Source organism: Colossoma macropomum, unplaced genomic scaffold (genome assembly GCF_904425465.1).
Source record: "Colossoma macropomum unplaced genomic scaffold, Colossoma_macropomum, whole genome shotgun sequence".
In the NCBI taxonomy this organism is placed as follows: domain Eukaryota; kingdom Metazoa; phylum Chordata; class Actinopteri; order Characiformes; family Serrasalmidae; genus Colossoma; species Colossoma macropomum.
Genome location: NW_023494803.1, coordinates 5466211 through 5482947, shown reverse-complemented (window position 1 = coordinate 5482947; position 16737 = coordinate 5466211). Strand labels below are relative to the sequence as shown.

Here is a 16737-nt window from a genome sequence, read left to right as displayed (position 1 = left end):
AGATAGATAGGCATTCATACATACACTTTATTGATTCCTAAGGTGATATTTGGGTGCAAACTTTGGCAACTACTATAACTACTGTGATACATATCGCCGTTGTTGGAAGAAAACCTCATATTTTTTGATGTTTTTCAGTTTTTGACATAATTTGGAACTACCTGTTGCCCTTTACCTTGTATGCAAATTTCATAATGAATGGACCAAAAGAAATGACCTAAAATGACTTTGAAAAAAGTCTGGTTCCATTGACTTACATTAGAAGTAAAGTAGGTTTTTTCCTTCTCCTGTAAAGTTATCATTTTATATATTTTATACGTTTTATATATCACTGTTGTCAGAAGAAAACCTTGTATCTCCATGTCTGTCGTTCTTCAGTTTTTGACATGATTTGAAAATGCCTGTTGTCCTTTACATTGTGTGTAACTTTTATGATGAATGGACAAAAAGAAATGGAAAAAAATTATTTGGAAAAAAGTCTGGTTCCATTGACTTACAGACTTACAGTAAAAGTGAAGCAGGTTTTTTCCTTCTCCTGTAAAGATACCATTTTGGAGATATATATGTGTATATATATATATTCTGTGCTGTGCTTTACGTGACAGTATTCTGTTCTCTTTAAACCTTGTCTTCACCAGTCACGTACTCCTTAACCTCCAGCACTACAGCTTGATCTACATGCTTTAGGCCTGGCTTTGTGCTCACTGTTGGCCAATGTTGTGGCCCGAACACAGTCACCGTACTGCATTCTCATCCTCTCTATTCATCTGTTTGCCCATCTAGCTCTCTCTCACTCTCCATACTCTCCATGGAAAAGGCATTCCAAGTGAGCTGACACATGAAGACCTGGACACTTCCGATTTTTATGTGTCTGGCTTTGGTGTTTGGCAAAAAAACTGCTAGGAAAAGTGGGCATTTCAAAAACAATAATGATGATACATTGTAGACAGAAACAGATTTTTTGGGAATTTGAATGATCCAGAACTTAATATTCTTTTGACTTTTTCCTTGTCTTTTATCTGGTTGAGCAGATTGATTGTTGTTCAGTTTGTACGAGACATCTCCATGTGTTCAGGCTTTAATAGATGAAATCAAGTCTTAAGCAATTTTTTACATTATTTAGCTGAGTATATTAGGTAGTTTACAGAATATGGCTGTTCCTAAATCAGGTTTCTAATAAAAAATCCTCAATGACGCTGCAATTTAGCCCAACCTGTGACTAATATGTGTATAGAAACTGGCCCTCGCCTGAATACAATTCTACAGGCTGATAAAACATTCTCTGCTTTCATCATCCTTGTACATTCCTTACATACTTTAATTGTTGCACATTCATTGTCATTCCTCCGAACTCCTCAGCAGAGGACAGTTCAGGTTGACAAAAGCTGAGAGATTGGCTGTTGCTTGATGTTACTGGCCATTTTGTGTCTAAAACTTACTGTCTGAAACACTGACCACACTGTTCTTTCTGAAGCAGCCACAAAGTCACCATACCCAATGCCAAGTGTCGGCTAGAGGGGTGTAAAGCCTCCCCAGCATTGGGCTGTGGAGCAGTTGAACTGCGTTCTCTGGAATGATGGAGCTCCATTCAATAATTTTAAGGTGTTTGTGATCCAGAACTAATCTTCCAACATCAGAACCTGACCTTAAATCCTCTCAGCAGTTCCAACATGTAGTGCAAAGCCATCACAGAAGAGTAGAGGCTGTTACTGCAGCTATTCCCTAGTAATACCTTTGATTTCAGTAGCAAACAAATGAGCAAGTGTCTATAAACTTTTGATCATATGGTGTATGTAGCCAAGCCAAAATGAGCTGTTAATTAGCATTAACGTACATTAACCCAATTCCATTTAATCAAATGTTTAGGGATGCCAGACTCTCAGTCTTTCTGGACAACTTTAAACCAATATGACACATAAGGTAGGATCCATGTCCAGATATAGGGTGTTTTATATGCTAAGTCAATACTTGAGGTGGACCAAAACAGCTAGCTAGCCATTCATTAGCTTTACGTGTTAGCATATTAGCAGTATTTGTATGTGTACATACTTACCTGTGAGATACACTGTCTTGCTTTTAAATTCAGTGAAAAGATATTCTTCACACTGAAGTTCTCTAAATCTTCTCATGTCCATGTCGCTGCTGTGGGAAAAAAACCTTGTATCTCCATTTTTGTCATTTTTCAGTTTTTGGCATATTCTGAAAAAGCCTGTTGCTCTTCACATTGTATATAAATGTCACGAAGAATGGACCCAAAAAAAACGGCCCAAAATTACTCAGAAAAACCTCTGGTTCCATTGACTTACATTAAAAGTAAAGTAGGTTTTTTCCTTCTCCTGTAAAGTTACCATTTCTTCCGTCAGCAGTGATTTACTATCACCTGCTATACTCTGTTAGCTTGTAAGTACTAGCTGCATGTGTGTTGTTACATCTGTGTTTCAGTCAGTGTTGAGGGTCATAGACAAAACAGCTAGCTAGCAATTCGTTAGCTTTTCATTCTTTAACGTTGCTGGTATGTATTTCTTGGTGTATATTCTTTAAATGCTGCAATATTTTACCCACCTGTGAGATACACTGCCTGGCTTTTTATTTCAGTAAAGATTTTCTTCACCCCGGTGGTCTCAAAATCTCCTCTTGTCCGTGTTTCACCGCCTGCTATGCTGTATTAACTTGAAACTGTTAGCTACATGTGTGTTGTTGTATTAGATTTATATATATATATATATATATATATATATATATATATATATATGTATAAAGTATAAAGATGTATAAAGATTACATTATAATGTTTTGTCACTAAAATTACCTAAGAAGTTATATATGCACACAGAACATATGAAAATATATAGGTATATATATTAGCATGTATGGATTTCCCTTATATATTCAACTTATATTAGTCACATATGGACATAAATGCTAGCTAGCTTATTCGCAACTCCCATTATTAGATACGGGACATATATTTTAGCCATATATCAATATATACAAAACATTATTCACATATAGATATAGATGTATGCCATATTACTCATATATGCTAACTTTATGTTACATAATATAAGGGTTTTATACATCTTTTTTGTTGCTGTATAACTAAACTCTACAAATGTGCACATTATAAGCTATGCAATATCATTCGAACATGAAATAACAACATATATTTACATATATTTTGAAATATGCCTGACGTTTTATGGTATATGGTATATATAACCATCCATCAGGCTTCCTTATGGGTAAAAATACATGTTTTTTTCATTAGCTTATGGATAATTAGCTGAGGGATCAAATCGAATGCCAACTTTTGCCACTTTGGGCATCCCTGTGGTAGCGGACAGCGTCACGGCCTTGTTATTATATCCGTACACACTTTACTTGAACAAGTGTTGCTAAGTGGCAAGAGCATAAGTCATGTTGGAAACCTTGTAAAGCCTGTTAGAGTCTCTCTCTCTCTCTCTCTCTCTTCTCTATCTCTCTCTCCCTCTCTCAGGTTTCGGTGCCCTGGTTGTCAGGTTGTGTTGGGCTGGGAGGCGGGTTGCTCTGCTGCAGAACCTGTTTGGTTGGTCACTTTACGCATATCTGTCAGGAGCTCTATACCTGCCCAAGTGAGCAAAGGTATCAGATTTAGTCAGAGTTTAGAGGAGTCAACATCTGCACCTGCATCTCAGCGTTGGACCCCTTACATCAGCATCTTCAGGTAAGACCCACTTACATAGCAGCAAAAGTAAAATATTACATCAAAGGATATGATCTGAACGGATACTTCTTAGAATACACTCTCAGAAATAAGGGTACTAAACTGTCACTGGGGCAGTTCGCCTCTTGTCACTGGGGTGGGACCCTCATGGGTCCATCTCAGTACCTTTAGTCAGGGAACATAACTGTACCACAATGATATGTTCTAAGCTGTACTGACTCCACACACCCCGTCTCGTCTCCAGGCTTTTATTTTATTGTTCTGTTTTAAAGCATTCGGTTATGAAAAGGTACAAATACGAACTTTTCACCTGGAAAAAATGATGTAAGGTTCTCAGTTGGGCCTTAAAACCACTGTTGTACCTTTGAGGGAACATTTACATTGCTTGTACCTTGATGAACAAAAATGTACCTGAACAGAACCTTTATTTCAAACAGTGTATGGACAGAAAAATGAAAATTTTGTTGTGTAAGTTGTTCAAAGTACACTGCATGCTTAGGCTGAGCATGTGTTCCCTGGCAAGGTGTGGCTCGGTGACAATTGTGAGGATTATGATGGTGTTTGGTGTGGCGCTGTTTTGTTGTTGTACAGTAATTCTGGATGTAGTTAAAGTAAAGTTTGTTGTTTTCCTTGCTAAATTTTTGGAAATTAAGTGTTGAATTGAGTGTTGAATTGAATTGAGTGCAAAGATGTCGGGAATTGAGTGTCACAAATGGCAGCTTCGGAATTGTCTACGCTCATTCGATTTCTTTGCAGTTTCTACAGTGGTTGTGCCATGAGCTTCATGTTTTGCTGCATTTACAACATTCAGAAATGTTCATTCAACTGCTGGTACAGAAACGTGTGGCTTGCTGACATTCATATTCAGTGCATTTCAACTAGGTGGCTTTATAGAAATGTGCCTTGCTATATCAAGCGCTCAGGAGGGTCCATCATAGCTAACTGGGAAACTTATAGCTTGTATAATTAATTATAATAATTAAAGAAAATAAAAAGAAATGATCAAAATTCAGCCGTAATAACATCCTGTAACTGTAAGGAGAAGTGTAACTTAAAGGGGAATGATTTTTCACTATTTCTGCATAATTCAATTATTAAGATGTAAAGTCTTGGATTAATTTATAATGGTGGTAATAAGAACCAGTGGTCTTTAAATCAAATATAGCCATTTTATTCACCCAAAAAAGGCCACTGAACCCAGACACGCCTTCTGAGTATTTGTATATAATGTTGATAATGGTAAAATAGTGGTAGAGGTCGATGATTTTAGGACAAATCCTTATCTCTAAACTATCATGAAACAATATCTCAGGCCTCAAGCAATGTATATGGAGCCATTTCGTTAAAGAAAAACTTTCTGTAAGACATCTGGTTCCTATCACCACCACTTGGAACAATTCTATTTCGGTAAGTTTCTCTAGAACCGAGCATTTCACTTCAGAACTCTGTGGAATTCCCCTATAAGGTATCTGCCTTAGTAGAAAATAGCATCAAGATGTTTGCGGTGTCCAGAAGATAGTTATGTAGGCCTATCCAGTAAAGGAGTGTTGAGACCTAGTCTAAGACTAGTGCCAACCAGTACCGGAGTGTTGGACATGTGTGTTAAGTGGGTGTGGTCGTGCAGTGTTGTTGCTACAGTCATGTGAAAGGATTTGTTCTTGCATTACACTTAAAAAAATAATAAATATATCAATTTAATTACACACCACATTTCCATTCAGTCACATAGAGAAAGGGTGGACATACATGGGCTTATCTGGAAATGCAATTGCTATTAATGTCATTAATGTCAGAATATTTTAGTCTGTAAGTCAAACGATTCACGTTTTGGCATGAAATGCAGTCTATTCCTTCGAACTGTGAAGACGGCAGGCCTTGCAGTCGTGGAAAAAGATGAATTCTGAATTTATTTTAAGCCTCCAACCCTTTATAAAAAACATGATACCAAAGGGGTGCATTAATGGTACACTGGTTTTGGTGTTATTGACCATTATCAAGCTGGTATTAGCGTACCAACCACACCTTTTCGGTTCTAATGCAGATAAGCTCATGCATATGGTTAGGAACAGTGCTTGGTGTGGCTAAAGACGAGGTGAAGAAAGGTGTGAATGTGAGGTGTGTTTGAGAGAGAGAGAGAGAGAGAGAGAGAGAGGGAGAGAGAGAGAGAGACAGAGGTATGCAGCAGGGCCTGGTACGCAGCATGTCGACTTCAACTCATCCGAACAGACAGGTTTTGCGCATTCATCTCGAACTCAGCACCATGCCTGTCATTCCACTGGCATGAGCTGGTCTGGCGCTAACACACGCACACATAATTACTGTTTTAAAAGATACGATGCTGAGGGTTTAATGAATGTTTTTATTTCTAATGCGGATATGCTTATAATTCAATGGAGGGATACCTCAGCCATCTCAGTAGGCTGTTCCCAGCACTGTTCAGCAGCAAGGTCTGGATTATTAGCACAGACCTCTAGCTAGACTAAAGGGACAGACTAAAGGGACATAGGCTTCTATATAAACTAAACGGAAATGAGTCTTTAGCTAAACTAAAGAGGCATAGGTGTCTAACTAGACTAAAGGGACACAGACCTGTAGCTAAACTAAATGGACAAAGGCCTCTAGCTAGCCTAAAGGAAAATAGATCTCTAGCTAGCCTAAAGGAAAATAGATCTCTAGCTAACCTAAGGGGCCAAAAATCTCTAGCTAACCTAAAGGGGCAAAGACCTCCAGCTAAACTAAAGGGACATAGACCTCTAGCTAAATTAAAGGGACATTGACCTCTAGCTAACCTAAAGGGACACAGAACTGTAGCTAACCTAAAGGGACATTGACCTCTAGCTAACCTAAAGGGACACAGAACTGTAGCTAACCTAAAGGGACATTGACCTCTAGCTAACTTAAAGGGACATAAACCTCCAGCTAACCTAAAGGGACACAGAAGTCTAGCTAACTTAAAGGGACATAAACCTCCAGCTAACCTAAAGGGACACAGAAGTCTAGCTAACTTAAAGGGACATAAACCTCCAGCTAACCTAAAGGGACATAGATCTCTGTTGAAGAGATGCTTCAGTGAATTGAACATTAGGCTACTAGAGAGTGTGATATTAGTGATATGAGTAATTTGTCAAGGTGTTAAATGTGGTAACACCTACTGCAGTTAAGGGAAAAAACCTAAAGAGTACCTGCGTTAAGGAACACCGTGTTTGTGGTTGTTCCAGCACAGTGCCATGCTAACTGACCAGTAATCTTTTTTTGGTTAACCAAACAGAAAACCCAGAGTGTTGTTTGCTATTCTTGGGAGACTCAGATACTTATTCATATTCATACAGGCCTGTTTGATGAGTCAACATGAGTTGACAAAAATTACAAAATGGATTTCTTTGCAACTATAATCACAGTAATGATGGATGTTGACTGTTATGCTTTTACAGCATCCCTGTTTCGTCTCTTTGCTATTATAAGAAAACCTAATTTTCCTTTGTGAAAACACCAGCCGCACTTCATATCCTGTGAACGTCATGATGAATGGACAGATAGAAACGGTCCAAATTAATTGCAATGCGATCTTATAACAATAATCATCCAGTAAATATAAGGAGATTTTACCATCTCCTAGAAAGAATTTCTGAGTTTTTTATGATAACAATTGCAAGAATATTAGTTTAATCATCCTTTACATAGAAAATCAATTAAATTTGTTTATATACCTATATATATATATATATATATATATATATATATATATATATATATATATATAGTTGTATGAAAAAGGGCCAAAAGTCTTCACTTTATAGATTTCCCTTATCAATATTATACACTGTAATTTTTCACAAATAATGTAATGTCAACAACATGTGACTTGAGGAGTGCCCAAACTTTTGCATACAATTGTATATTGTAGTCGTTCGACCGAAACCTCATATCTCCAAATATTAACTTTACAGGACAATGAAAATACTTAACTTTTCATTACAATAAAAAGGTTTTTTCCAAGCAATTTTAGATTGGCCATTTCTGTTGGTCAGTTCATTAAGAAATTTTCATAAAGCATAAAAGGCAGCTGGAGTTTAAGGAATTTTGATGCTACCAAAATGGTAATTTTTCAGAAGGAAAAAAAATTCATCTTGAAATTGTAATTCAACGAAAAGGGCAGCTGGTATTTTCTAATTTTTGTCAAAAATTTAAAAACAAACATGGTTTTGTTCTGAGAGTGATTATACATATATATATATATATATATATGGTGGGGTTGAAAAGTCTGAGACCACATTGAAAATCTAAAAAATTAAACTTGGAAATAAACAGCAGAACATTTTAGAATTCTGAAAATTTAAAAACAGAGAAAAGTTTTGAGTAAAATAAAGAAATATTCAAGACATCCAGCACTGTTTCTAGGTCTCTATTCAAATTTACGCCAGTTTGTGTCACAGATCTTTTTTTTTAGTCTTCCCTCTTTCAGTGAAGCTCATGTTCAGACGACTCTCAAGAGGATTTGCGCTACTCATCAGAGGCTTTTGCACAAACCTGCGTTCATGCCAGCTCGAGTGCACACTGTCGTTAAAGCTGCACCAAATACTGAGAAATTCTGACCTTCATGTTCAGATTTCAAAGATTCTTCTTTTCATTGAAATTGTTAGCTTCGAATTTGTAATGGGTTTAGTGGTCTTAGGCTTTTGGGGTCCACCATATATTACCTTGTGGCTATATCATGTATATAGTTACATGTGTGGTAAGCAGTTGGGCTTGTCTTCCTACCACTGTCATGATCAACTAAACAACAGTCATTCTGTCCTCCCACTACAGACTCTACTTATATCGCTAGTGCTTCCTTCTCTTCTTAAGAACCATGAGTTAGTTCTCCTTTGAGTAACTGAGATTCAGATGTGTTGAGCTGAAGTCATCAGAACTAACAACAAAGCAATGCTCATTTCATATGATGTGAGCGAGATTCTATTTTGAAATGTTCTGTACACTGACTGCTTTTGTTTCATGCTTCGGCGGGGTGAGCGGGGGGCACCCAGGTACTCTTACATACAACGCTAGTCAGAGAGACCACAAACGCAGATGACACAATGCAGTTCCATGTCCATTTATGGTAGAAGAAGATCGCGGGTTCCGTGTACTCTGTCTGTAATGAAGCTAAAAGGGGATTCCTTCTGTTGATATTTACGTCAGTGTCTGGAGACAACGTGTTGTGGGGACACAATGTGTGATGACAAGGTTGATTTTATTTCCATTGTATTCCCTAAAGCTTGGTACCTCAATCACTTCAGAACATTTACAACTGTTACAAGTGGAGTAGCTGGCTGTTCCATTTGAAGCATAGCATGTTGCTGTTGTCTGTCCAAAATAGTAACTTCTTAATGGAAGTTAATATAAAAAGATGTTTTTTTACATTTCCAAGTATTTTAGGCCATTTCTATTGGCCTGTTTATCATGAGATTTGATCACAATGTAAAAGATACCTGGATCTTTCAAATAAAAAATAAATTAAAAAATGAAGTCAGTTTACATTTTTTGTGCGTCAGGAACCATATATATTTTCTCAAGCCATTATAGAATGTCTCAGTGTGCTCAGAGGAGAATTGCTAAGCCCAACATGTATGATGTACAGAACATGATACAGAAAAAAAAAGATCTAAATTGGGCTTTACAACTGATCCATTCTTGGTATTTATAATAATTCATTTCAAACAAGCAAGTTCTGTTATTTTAACATTCATATTTTCACTTGTGAAACTACTCTTAGACCTCATTAACTCACTCACATTTACACTAATGTGTAAAAGTGATGAAAAAAAGGTTAAAAAGAGGCAAAAATTAGGAAAATTTATGTTGAGAATCAATAAAAAATGGATGATTTTTTTTTTTGTGTGATCCATTAGAAACTCTCAGCAAACCTGTCCACTCTACAATGAAGTAGCCTCTTTAACCCACACTACTCTCTCTTTTGTACATTAGATGATAGATGCTAGAACACCCTCTATATGTGCTTACTCATTTCAATAGGTGTTGGTGGTAGAAGTGTTTTATCCTTTAATAGACTGCACCTAGGTTTGGAGGAAGGGTCGGTGTTGAGAAAACTTGTGCTTAGGCCTGAGGGCCAGGAACTAAGTGATCCTCTTTGCCAATGGCATTCCAGGGTGACTCTCAAACCTTAATGATTGAAACATAATTAAAAAATGTTCTTCTTTGTTTTGACAGATTTTCTAAGGACCCCTCTTTTGCGATATGCTGCAGTAAACAGAAATAAAAGACGATGGTAAGGAGAAAATGCAATTCATTTAATTAAACTCATTCTTTTATACGTAAATGATTTATGACTAGTTAACTTTCAATGAGTGAATACAAATATAGTAATAAAAAAAAGTTCTAAGTGGCTTTTAATTCTACTTTGTGTTCATGATCATTCAGAATGGGGAAATCGAGAGTTCAGTCTCCTCAGACAATAAGGTCTTGGAGAGCACAGGGAAAGGACCCGTGTTGGATGTCGGAATTAAAGGTTCTGGAATCAGTGTAAAAGGGGGTAAGAATCAAGTTTAGACCTGATCCTAAACACGTGGTTCATTTTGAACACTGAAATACAGTTCAGTGTATTTACAGTATACCACGTTTTACTTTTGTACACATTTTGCAAAGAAGTGTTACGATGACCTCACTGAGCATTCATTTACATTCACTAGATGAAGATAAGATTGTTGCTGCCACGATTCACTTAGACCACCTTGGCAAAGAAGATGTGCTGAAATTACTCAAGATCATTCAGCCTTACGATGAGAACCTCGAAATTAAGACCAAAGGAGGTCTAAACACCAAAATGGTAAGCAACATCTTAACAGAGACAATGCAAAAAGGCAGTGTGTCTAACCAGAAACTCCTCAATGACTCGCTACCTCATACAAACACATATTGGATAAATATGTCACAATGCAAATATTATAAATGGCATTGATTTAAAGCTGACATTCTGCAGTGTAATCTCCTATGTATCATTAAATGTCAAATCTAATGTGTTGTAGTTGCCAACCCAAAACAGCAAAATTGTGTCACCATCTAGTTACTTACAGGCTGTGCTGGTTATATGAGATTTTTGCATATATCAAAAGCATGTTGCAAAATATTCAATTTCACTTTATACCCACCTCATGTCATTTTCATGCCATATGCTCTTTCTTGTTTCCTCCCCTTAGAAACTTGGTGATCTTCTCTTGAAGGGTGAAACTCCAAAGCTTGCAGATCCAAACCTTCAAGTGCCATCAGTTGAAGTCCGTGGGCTGAATGGAAAGTTAAACTCCCCGAATATCATGGGTGACCTCACAGCTCCACCAGTCAATGGAGAAATCCCACAGATCAAGTTAAAGGGCTCTCTACCTGACGCGACTGTGGGGGAGGGTGGCAAGTTCACAATGCCAACTGTCGGCTTGTCTGGGCCTAAACTTCAAGGTGCGAATCTAGATGGCACCATCCCAACCCCCAGTGTCAGTGTCTCTTCTCCAACACTGAACTCTCCAGATGTCTCAGCAGAGGTTAAGAAGCCAGATGTGAAGTATAAGGCACCTAAGTTTAAGATGCCAAACTTCCGTTCTCCTTCTAAAAAAGCAAAAGTAGATGGGGGTCTGGAAGTGACTACTCCAGAGTTAAAAGCAGATCTACAATCCCCAGATTTTAGTCTGTCAGTCCCAAAGGTTGATGGAGATCTCAAAGCACCAGACGTCGATGTGAATTTGCCCAAAGCGGAAGTAAAAGGCCCAAACCTGAAGGCAGACATCCCTGACGTTGATGTTGAGGCTCCCTCTGGAAAATTTAAAGTACATAAGCCCAAATGGGGTATCTCAAAGCCTAAGGTAAAGACTCCAAATGTTGATGCAAACATCAAGACACCAGAAGCTGACCTCTCTCTACCAGATCTCAAAGCTGACGTCAAGTCCCCAGATGTTAATGTAGCTTTACCTAATGCTAAGCTCAGCAGCCCTGACGTAGACATTGACACACCAAATCTTGATGTCAATGCTCCCTCCGGTAAAATTAAATGGCCCAAATTCAAGAAACCAAAAGGAACACTGAAAGGACCATCTGTGGACATTGATACAGACGTGAAAAGTCCAGACCTGAATCTATCTGGCCCCAAAGTGGACGCAGACATCAGTGCACCAAATGTTAATTTAGATGTACCAGCAGCAAACGTAGATCTGAGTTTACCCAAGGCAGAGATAGGAACTCCAGATGTTGATCTGAAAGCTCCCAAAAGTAAACGTTAATGCTCCATCTGGGAAACACAAGTTCCCTACTGTCAAGCTACCAAAGTTAAACCTACATAAACCAAAGATGGAAGGGCCAGGTCTTGATGCAGACATAAAGTCACCAGATTTAAATGTCTCATCTCCTGGTGTAGACGTGAACCTGCCCAAAGCTGAACTTGATGTGCCAAACCTAGATGTCAAGGCACCAGACGTCAAACTCTCTGCACCAAAAGTAGACGGTGATATTGCTGCACCGGACCTTGACATCAAAGTTCCAGATGCAGACCTGAAGGCCCCATCCGGCAAATTAAAGCTGCCCAAACTAAATATCTCACGGTCAAAAGTGAAAGGGCCAGATGTAAATCTTGATGGTAATCTTAACACCCCTGACATTGATGTCTCAGTCCCTGATATTCCAAAACTTGAGGGGGAAGTCAGCGCACCCACAGTGAAGTTACCCAAAGCAGATCTCAAAGGACCTGAATTAAATGTCCAAACACCAGACCTAAACCTCTCAGCACCTAAACTTAAAGGAGATCTCAGTGCACCCTCCGTCAATGTAGATCTCCCCAGTGCTGATCTCAAAGCGCCAGACGTAAACCTTACAACTCCAAATGTTGATACCCCATCTGGAAAAGTAAAGATGCCTCATTTTAAGATGCCCAAATTTGGTCTCTCTGGACCACAAGTGAAAGAACCAAAACTTGATGCAAATCTGCAAACACCAGCTGTAGATGTAAAATTACCCACCACAGATCTCAAAGGGCCTGACCTTGACCTTAAAGCACCTGAACTCAATGCCTCCGTGCCAAAGGTGGAGGGTTCAATTACTGCTCCAGGTGTAGATGTAGATTTGCCCAAAGCTGACCTGAAAGCTCCTCGTCTTAACCTTGATGCAAAAACACCAGATCTCAACCTCTCTGCCCCAAATGTAGACTTGAGCCTACCAGAGGCAGATATCAAGGGTCCTGATGTGGATCTAAAAGTCCCAGATGTTGATGTTAATGCACCATCTGGAAAAATGAAGATGCCACACTTCAAAATGCCCAAATTGAATCTCTCTACACCAAAAGTCAAAGGCCCAAAGGTGGATGCTGGTGCAGATCTAAAGGCAGATGTCAAAGGACCTGATCTTAACCTAAAATCACCTGACCTGGATCTCTCCGTTCCCAAAATTGAGGGCTATGTTGCTGCTCCGGCTGTAGATTTAGATTTACCCAAGGCTGATCTGAATGCTCCACAAGTTAACATTGATGCAAAGACACCAGATCTCAATCTCTCTGCCCCAAATGTAGATGTGAGCTTGCCAAAAGGAAACATTCAGGGCCCTGATGTAGATCTAAAAGTCCCAGATGCCGACATTGATGTGCCTTCTGGAAAAGCAAAGTTGCCACACTTCAAGATGCCTAAATTTGGCCTCGCTGGGCCAAAAGTTAAAGAGCCTAAACTGGATGCCAAAGGAAATTTGGATGTTTCTATCCCTAAGATTGAGGGAGAAATAAATTCACCAGACGTTGACTTAAGTCTTCCCAAAGCTGAAGTCAGCGTCCCTGACGTTGATGTGAAACTGCCCAAAGCTGAAGTTAATGTCCCTGATGTTGATGTCAAGACTCCTGAAATAGAAACTCCCAGAGGAAAGATGAAACTCCTCACTTTGAAAAAACCCATATTTGGTGTATCTACTCCAAAAGTGAAGGCACCTGAAGCTGAAATCAACGCAGATCTCAAAACTCCAGATGTTAATCTCTCAGCCCCGGCAGTAAAGGCAGATGTTAAAGCTCCAAATGTTGATTTAAGTTTGCCTAAAGCTGACCTCAAAGGTCCTGAGGTCGATTTGAGCTCCCCAGAAGTTGATGTAGAGGCTCCGAAAGGAAAGATAAAATTTCCAACCCTTAAAAAATTCCAATTTTCTGGCCCAAAAGTGAAATCTCCTGATGTTAAAGTTGATGCTAACGTACAAGGACCTGATGTGAGCATGTCTGCCCCCAAAGTTGAGACACCCAAGCCTGATTTGAGTTTGCCCCAAGCTGAGGTTGATGTGGGATCTCCAGACGTCAATGTTAACGTTGATGCTCCCAAGAGTAAATTCAAATGGCCCTTCAGAAAATCAAAGGACGGACCAAAGGGTGCAATTGCAGATACTCCAGATGCACCAAAGGTTGATGCTGGAGAGGTCAGTGCAGATGCAACCGTGGCACTTCCAAAAAATGTACCAGTGTTTAAGACGCACAGACTGCCCAGCAACAACATTGAAAACATCATACAGGAAATTTCTGGGGCTGTTGACTTGAGCAGCGATCCCATCAAGGCACTGACGGAGACCTCAGCCCCTAAGGTAGAAGTGAAAACGACCCCTGCATCTTCTGTTGAGAATGGACAGACAAAGACAGTAGACATCAAAGAAAGACTGAGAATGTTTGCAGCACGCTCCATGAATGATCTGACTGCTCCTTCAATGGATGCCTCAGACTCGACAGCAAGCCTTGAAGTCGGGACATCCTCAGGTCCAGACAGTCCTACAAAAATGAGAAGTGGAACGTTCAAAGTAACGACTCCTGAAGCTGGCAAGAATCATCCAGTCATTAACTCAACTAGTGAAGAAGATAAACTGTCTCTGAGTCTTAACAACATGCTCGGTTTGCCCACCAAATCTGACGACGATTAAGTTTATGTAACAACAGGATGCAATTCCAAAACCATTTTTTACTGTCTGATGTATTATTAAGGCTGATTTTCTGTAAAGTCTAGACCTACGAAAAAGATATTATTGACATTGACGACAGTGTGATGTAATTTAAGACAATGCTTCTGTTCATGTCACACTGTCTACTTTTAGAGAATTCGATTAGATAAATTATATAGAAAAATAAAAATAAACAAAATTGTGAACGCTCTTGGGTGGAGTTTAAAGAAGTGGGATAGCATTCTGCAACCTGTAATTATTTTGTAAAAAGTCTGTAAAACATTCTATCAGGTTTGTGTCAAAGTTTATGGCAATCACAGCATAATATTTTTACCAGATTAATAATATGAAGGAAACGTACCTTTCATTTTGAATATCTCTTTTGTCTGTGCACTGTCTATGTCTAATATATAATGTTTTTATAAATTTATATGTTCCTTCCATGTATTCATCAGTATTGTTGCTAATGGAAAACTATGATGCCCAATTAATTACACTATAAAAAAGTCTCTGTTTCAAGTCTTTGACCAAATATTCTATAACTGTATAAAATTTCCATAAACACTGCTATATATTTTTTCTAATAAACGTCATTTTTTATGCAGCAGTTGGAGACCTTTTCCATTTTTTCACACTTAACAGGATTGTTATTATTATTGGCGTGATGCAGGGTGCACCCATCTAAGCGTTGGTCCTGTGGTTGGGGCATCACAAGTTTGATCCCCGGTGATGCCACAGCCATGTGTAGCCGGGATTCCAAGGGAGCATAATTGGCCTTGCTCTCTTTGGGTGGGTGGGATGGTCCCCCTTCTCCTCATCACACACTTGGCAATCAGTGTTCTCCTCCTAGCGTGTTTAGCTGCCCAGTGATGCACGTACAGGCCCTCACCTTGGAGGCATACACCTAGATAATAGGAGGAGGTGAACATACCTAAATTGGGGGGAAAATGGTAAAAATCCACACTTGAAACTCGAATGCACTAATTCATTATGTACAGTCAGCTCCAGAGCTATTAGTACCCCTCAAAAAGAACTGGGCTGAACAATCTTACAAAGAAACAACACAAATTATGATCAAATGTTCTTCAAAAATGTTCGGAGCAATTGCTTACCATTCATCTACATCAAATCATTCCAAGAGTGTTGTTATTTAATGTATTCTTTCCAAAAACATATGGAGCAAACTGATTGGCATCCCTAAAGAATATTTTTAAGAAAATTTGCATCTTCGAGGAAAAAAAAATCTTTTTTTCGCTCCTGTAGGAACTCTATTGTTGTCTATAATGACTTCCTGTTACACTTTCATATAAATATGAGGTTGCATGTAAAATCCTTTTGTCATCTTTTAGCATAAGGCCAAAGAGCTGTGGACATGGATTAGGAAACGGATATTAAAAAATGAGTAGTCCGTAGTTGTTTTGCTGCAAGTGGTCCAGGAACTCTTGTAAAAAATCAATGGCATTAGAAATTCAATTAAATTCCTGGAGATTTTAAAATCCGTCTCTGCCAGAATGCTGACACTTGGCCATGTGTGGACCTTTCAGCAAGATAATGACCCCAAACACACATCAAAATCCAGACAAAAATGGTTGCTGGAACACAGAACCAACGTTTTGCGATGGCGCCTGCAAGATAAAACTTGCTCACTTTCAAAAAACCCAAATTTGGTGTATCTACTCCAAAAGCGAAGGCACTTGAAGCTGAAATCAACACAGATCTCAAAACTCCAGATGCTAGTCTCAAGATCTGAACCCTCATGGACAAGTTGTGGTGTGTTTAAAATAGGACAGTCCACAAGCAAAGACCCAAGAATATCAAGGAACTGTAAATGTTGCATGGAGGAGTGGTCCAGGATCCCTAAACAAGTGTTCTCTAACCTTGTTAAGCATTATGTATTAGCATTTTGTTACAAAACACAGAGCAAAAATAAAAATATGCAGCTTACCCATTTGTTTAAACTCAAAATATCACTCACTGTGGTTTATTTAGTATATTCATCTAAGCTCAATTTCATAAAAGGTCCATGAATAATTGAATGTACTCATCAGAGGTAACCGCAGTATCTCATTGATCTGTTCTTGATTTGATTTGTAAGTCAAATAATGTCT

The 16737-nt window shown here is 38.7% G+C and overlaps 1 protein-coding gene across 1 annotated transcript; it reads left to right on the top strand.

The window, feature by feature from the left end:
- The first annotated feature begins 3549 nt into the window (after window positions 1-3549).
- On the top strand, window positions 3550-12036 carry si:ch211-125o16.4 (neuroblast differentiation-associated protein AHNAK). Its single transcript, XM_036593810.1, has 5 exons — window positions 3550-3703; window positions 9911-9968; window positions 10121-10232; window positions 10390-10526; window positions 10897-12036. The coding sequence occupies exons 2-5, from the start codon at window positions 9966-9968 to the stop codon at window positions 11962-11964; spliced, it is 1320 nt and encodes a 439-aa protein (XP_036449703.1). The 5' UTR covers window positions 3550-3703; window positions 9911-9965; the 3' UTR covers window positions 11965-12036.
- Window positions 12037-16737: the final 4701 nt, after the last annotated feature.

Coding starts and splice junctions, on each gene's coding strand:
- si:ch211-125o16.4 (XM_036593810.1), top strand. Junction 10,233..10,389: donor TGGAATCAGTGTAAAAGGGG/GTAAGAATCAAG, acceptor TACATTCACTAG/ATGAAGATAAGATTGTTGCT. Junction 10,527..10,896: donor GAGGTCTAAACACCAAAATG/GTAAGCAACATC, acceptor TCCTCCCCTTAG/AAACTTGGTGATCTTCTCTT.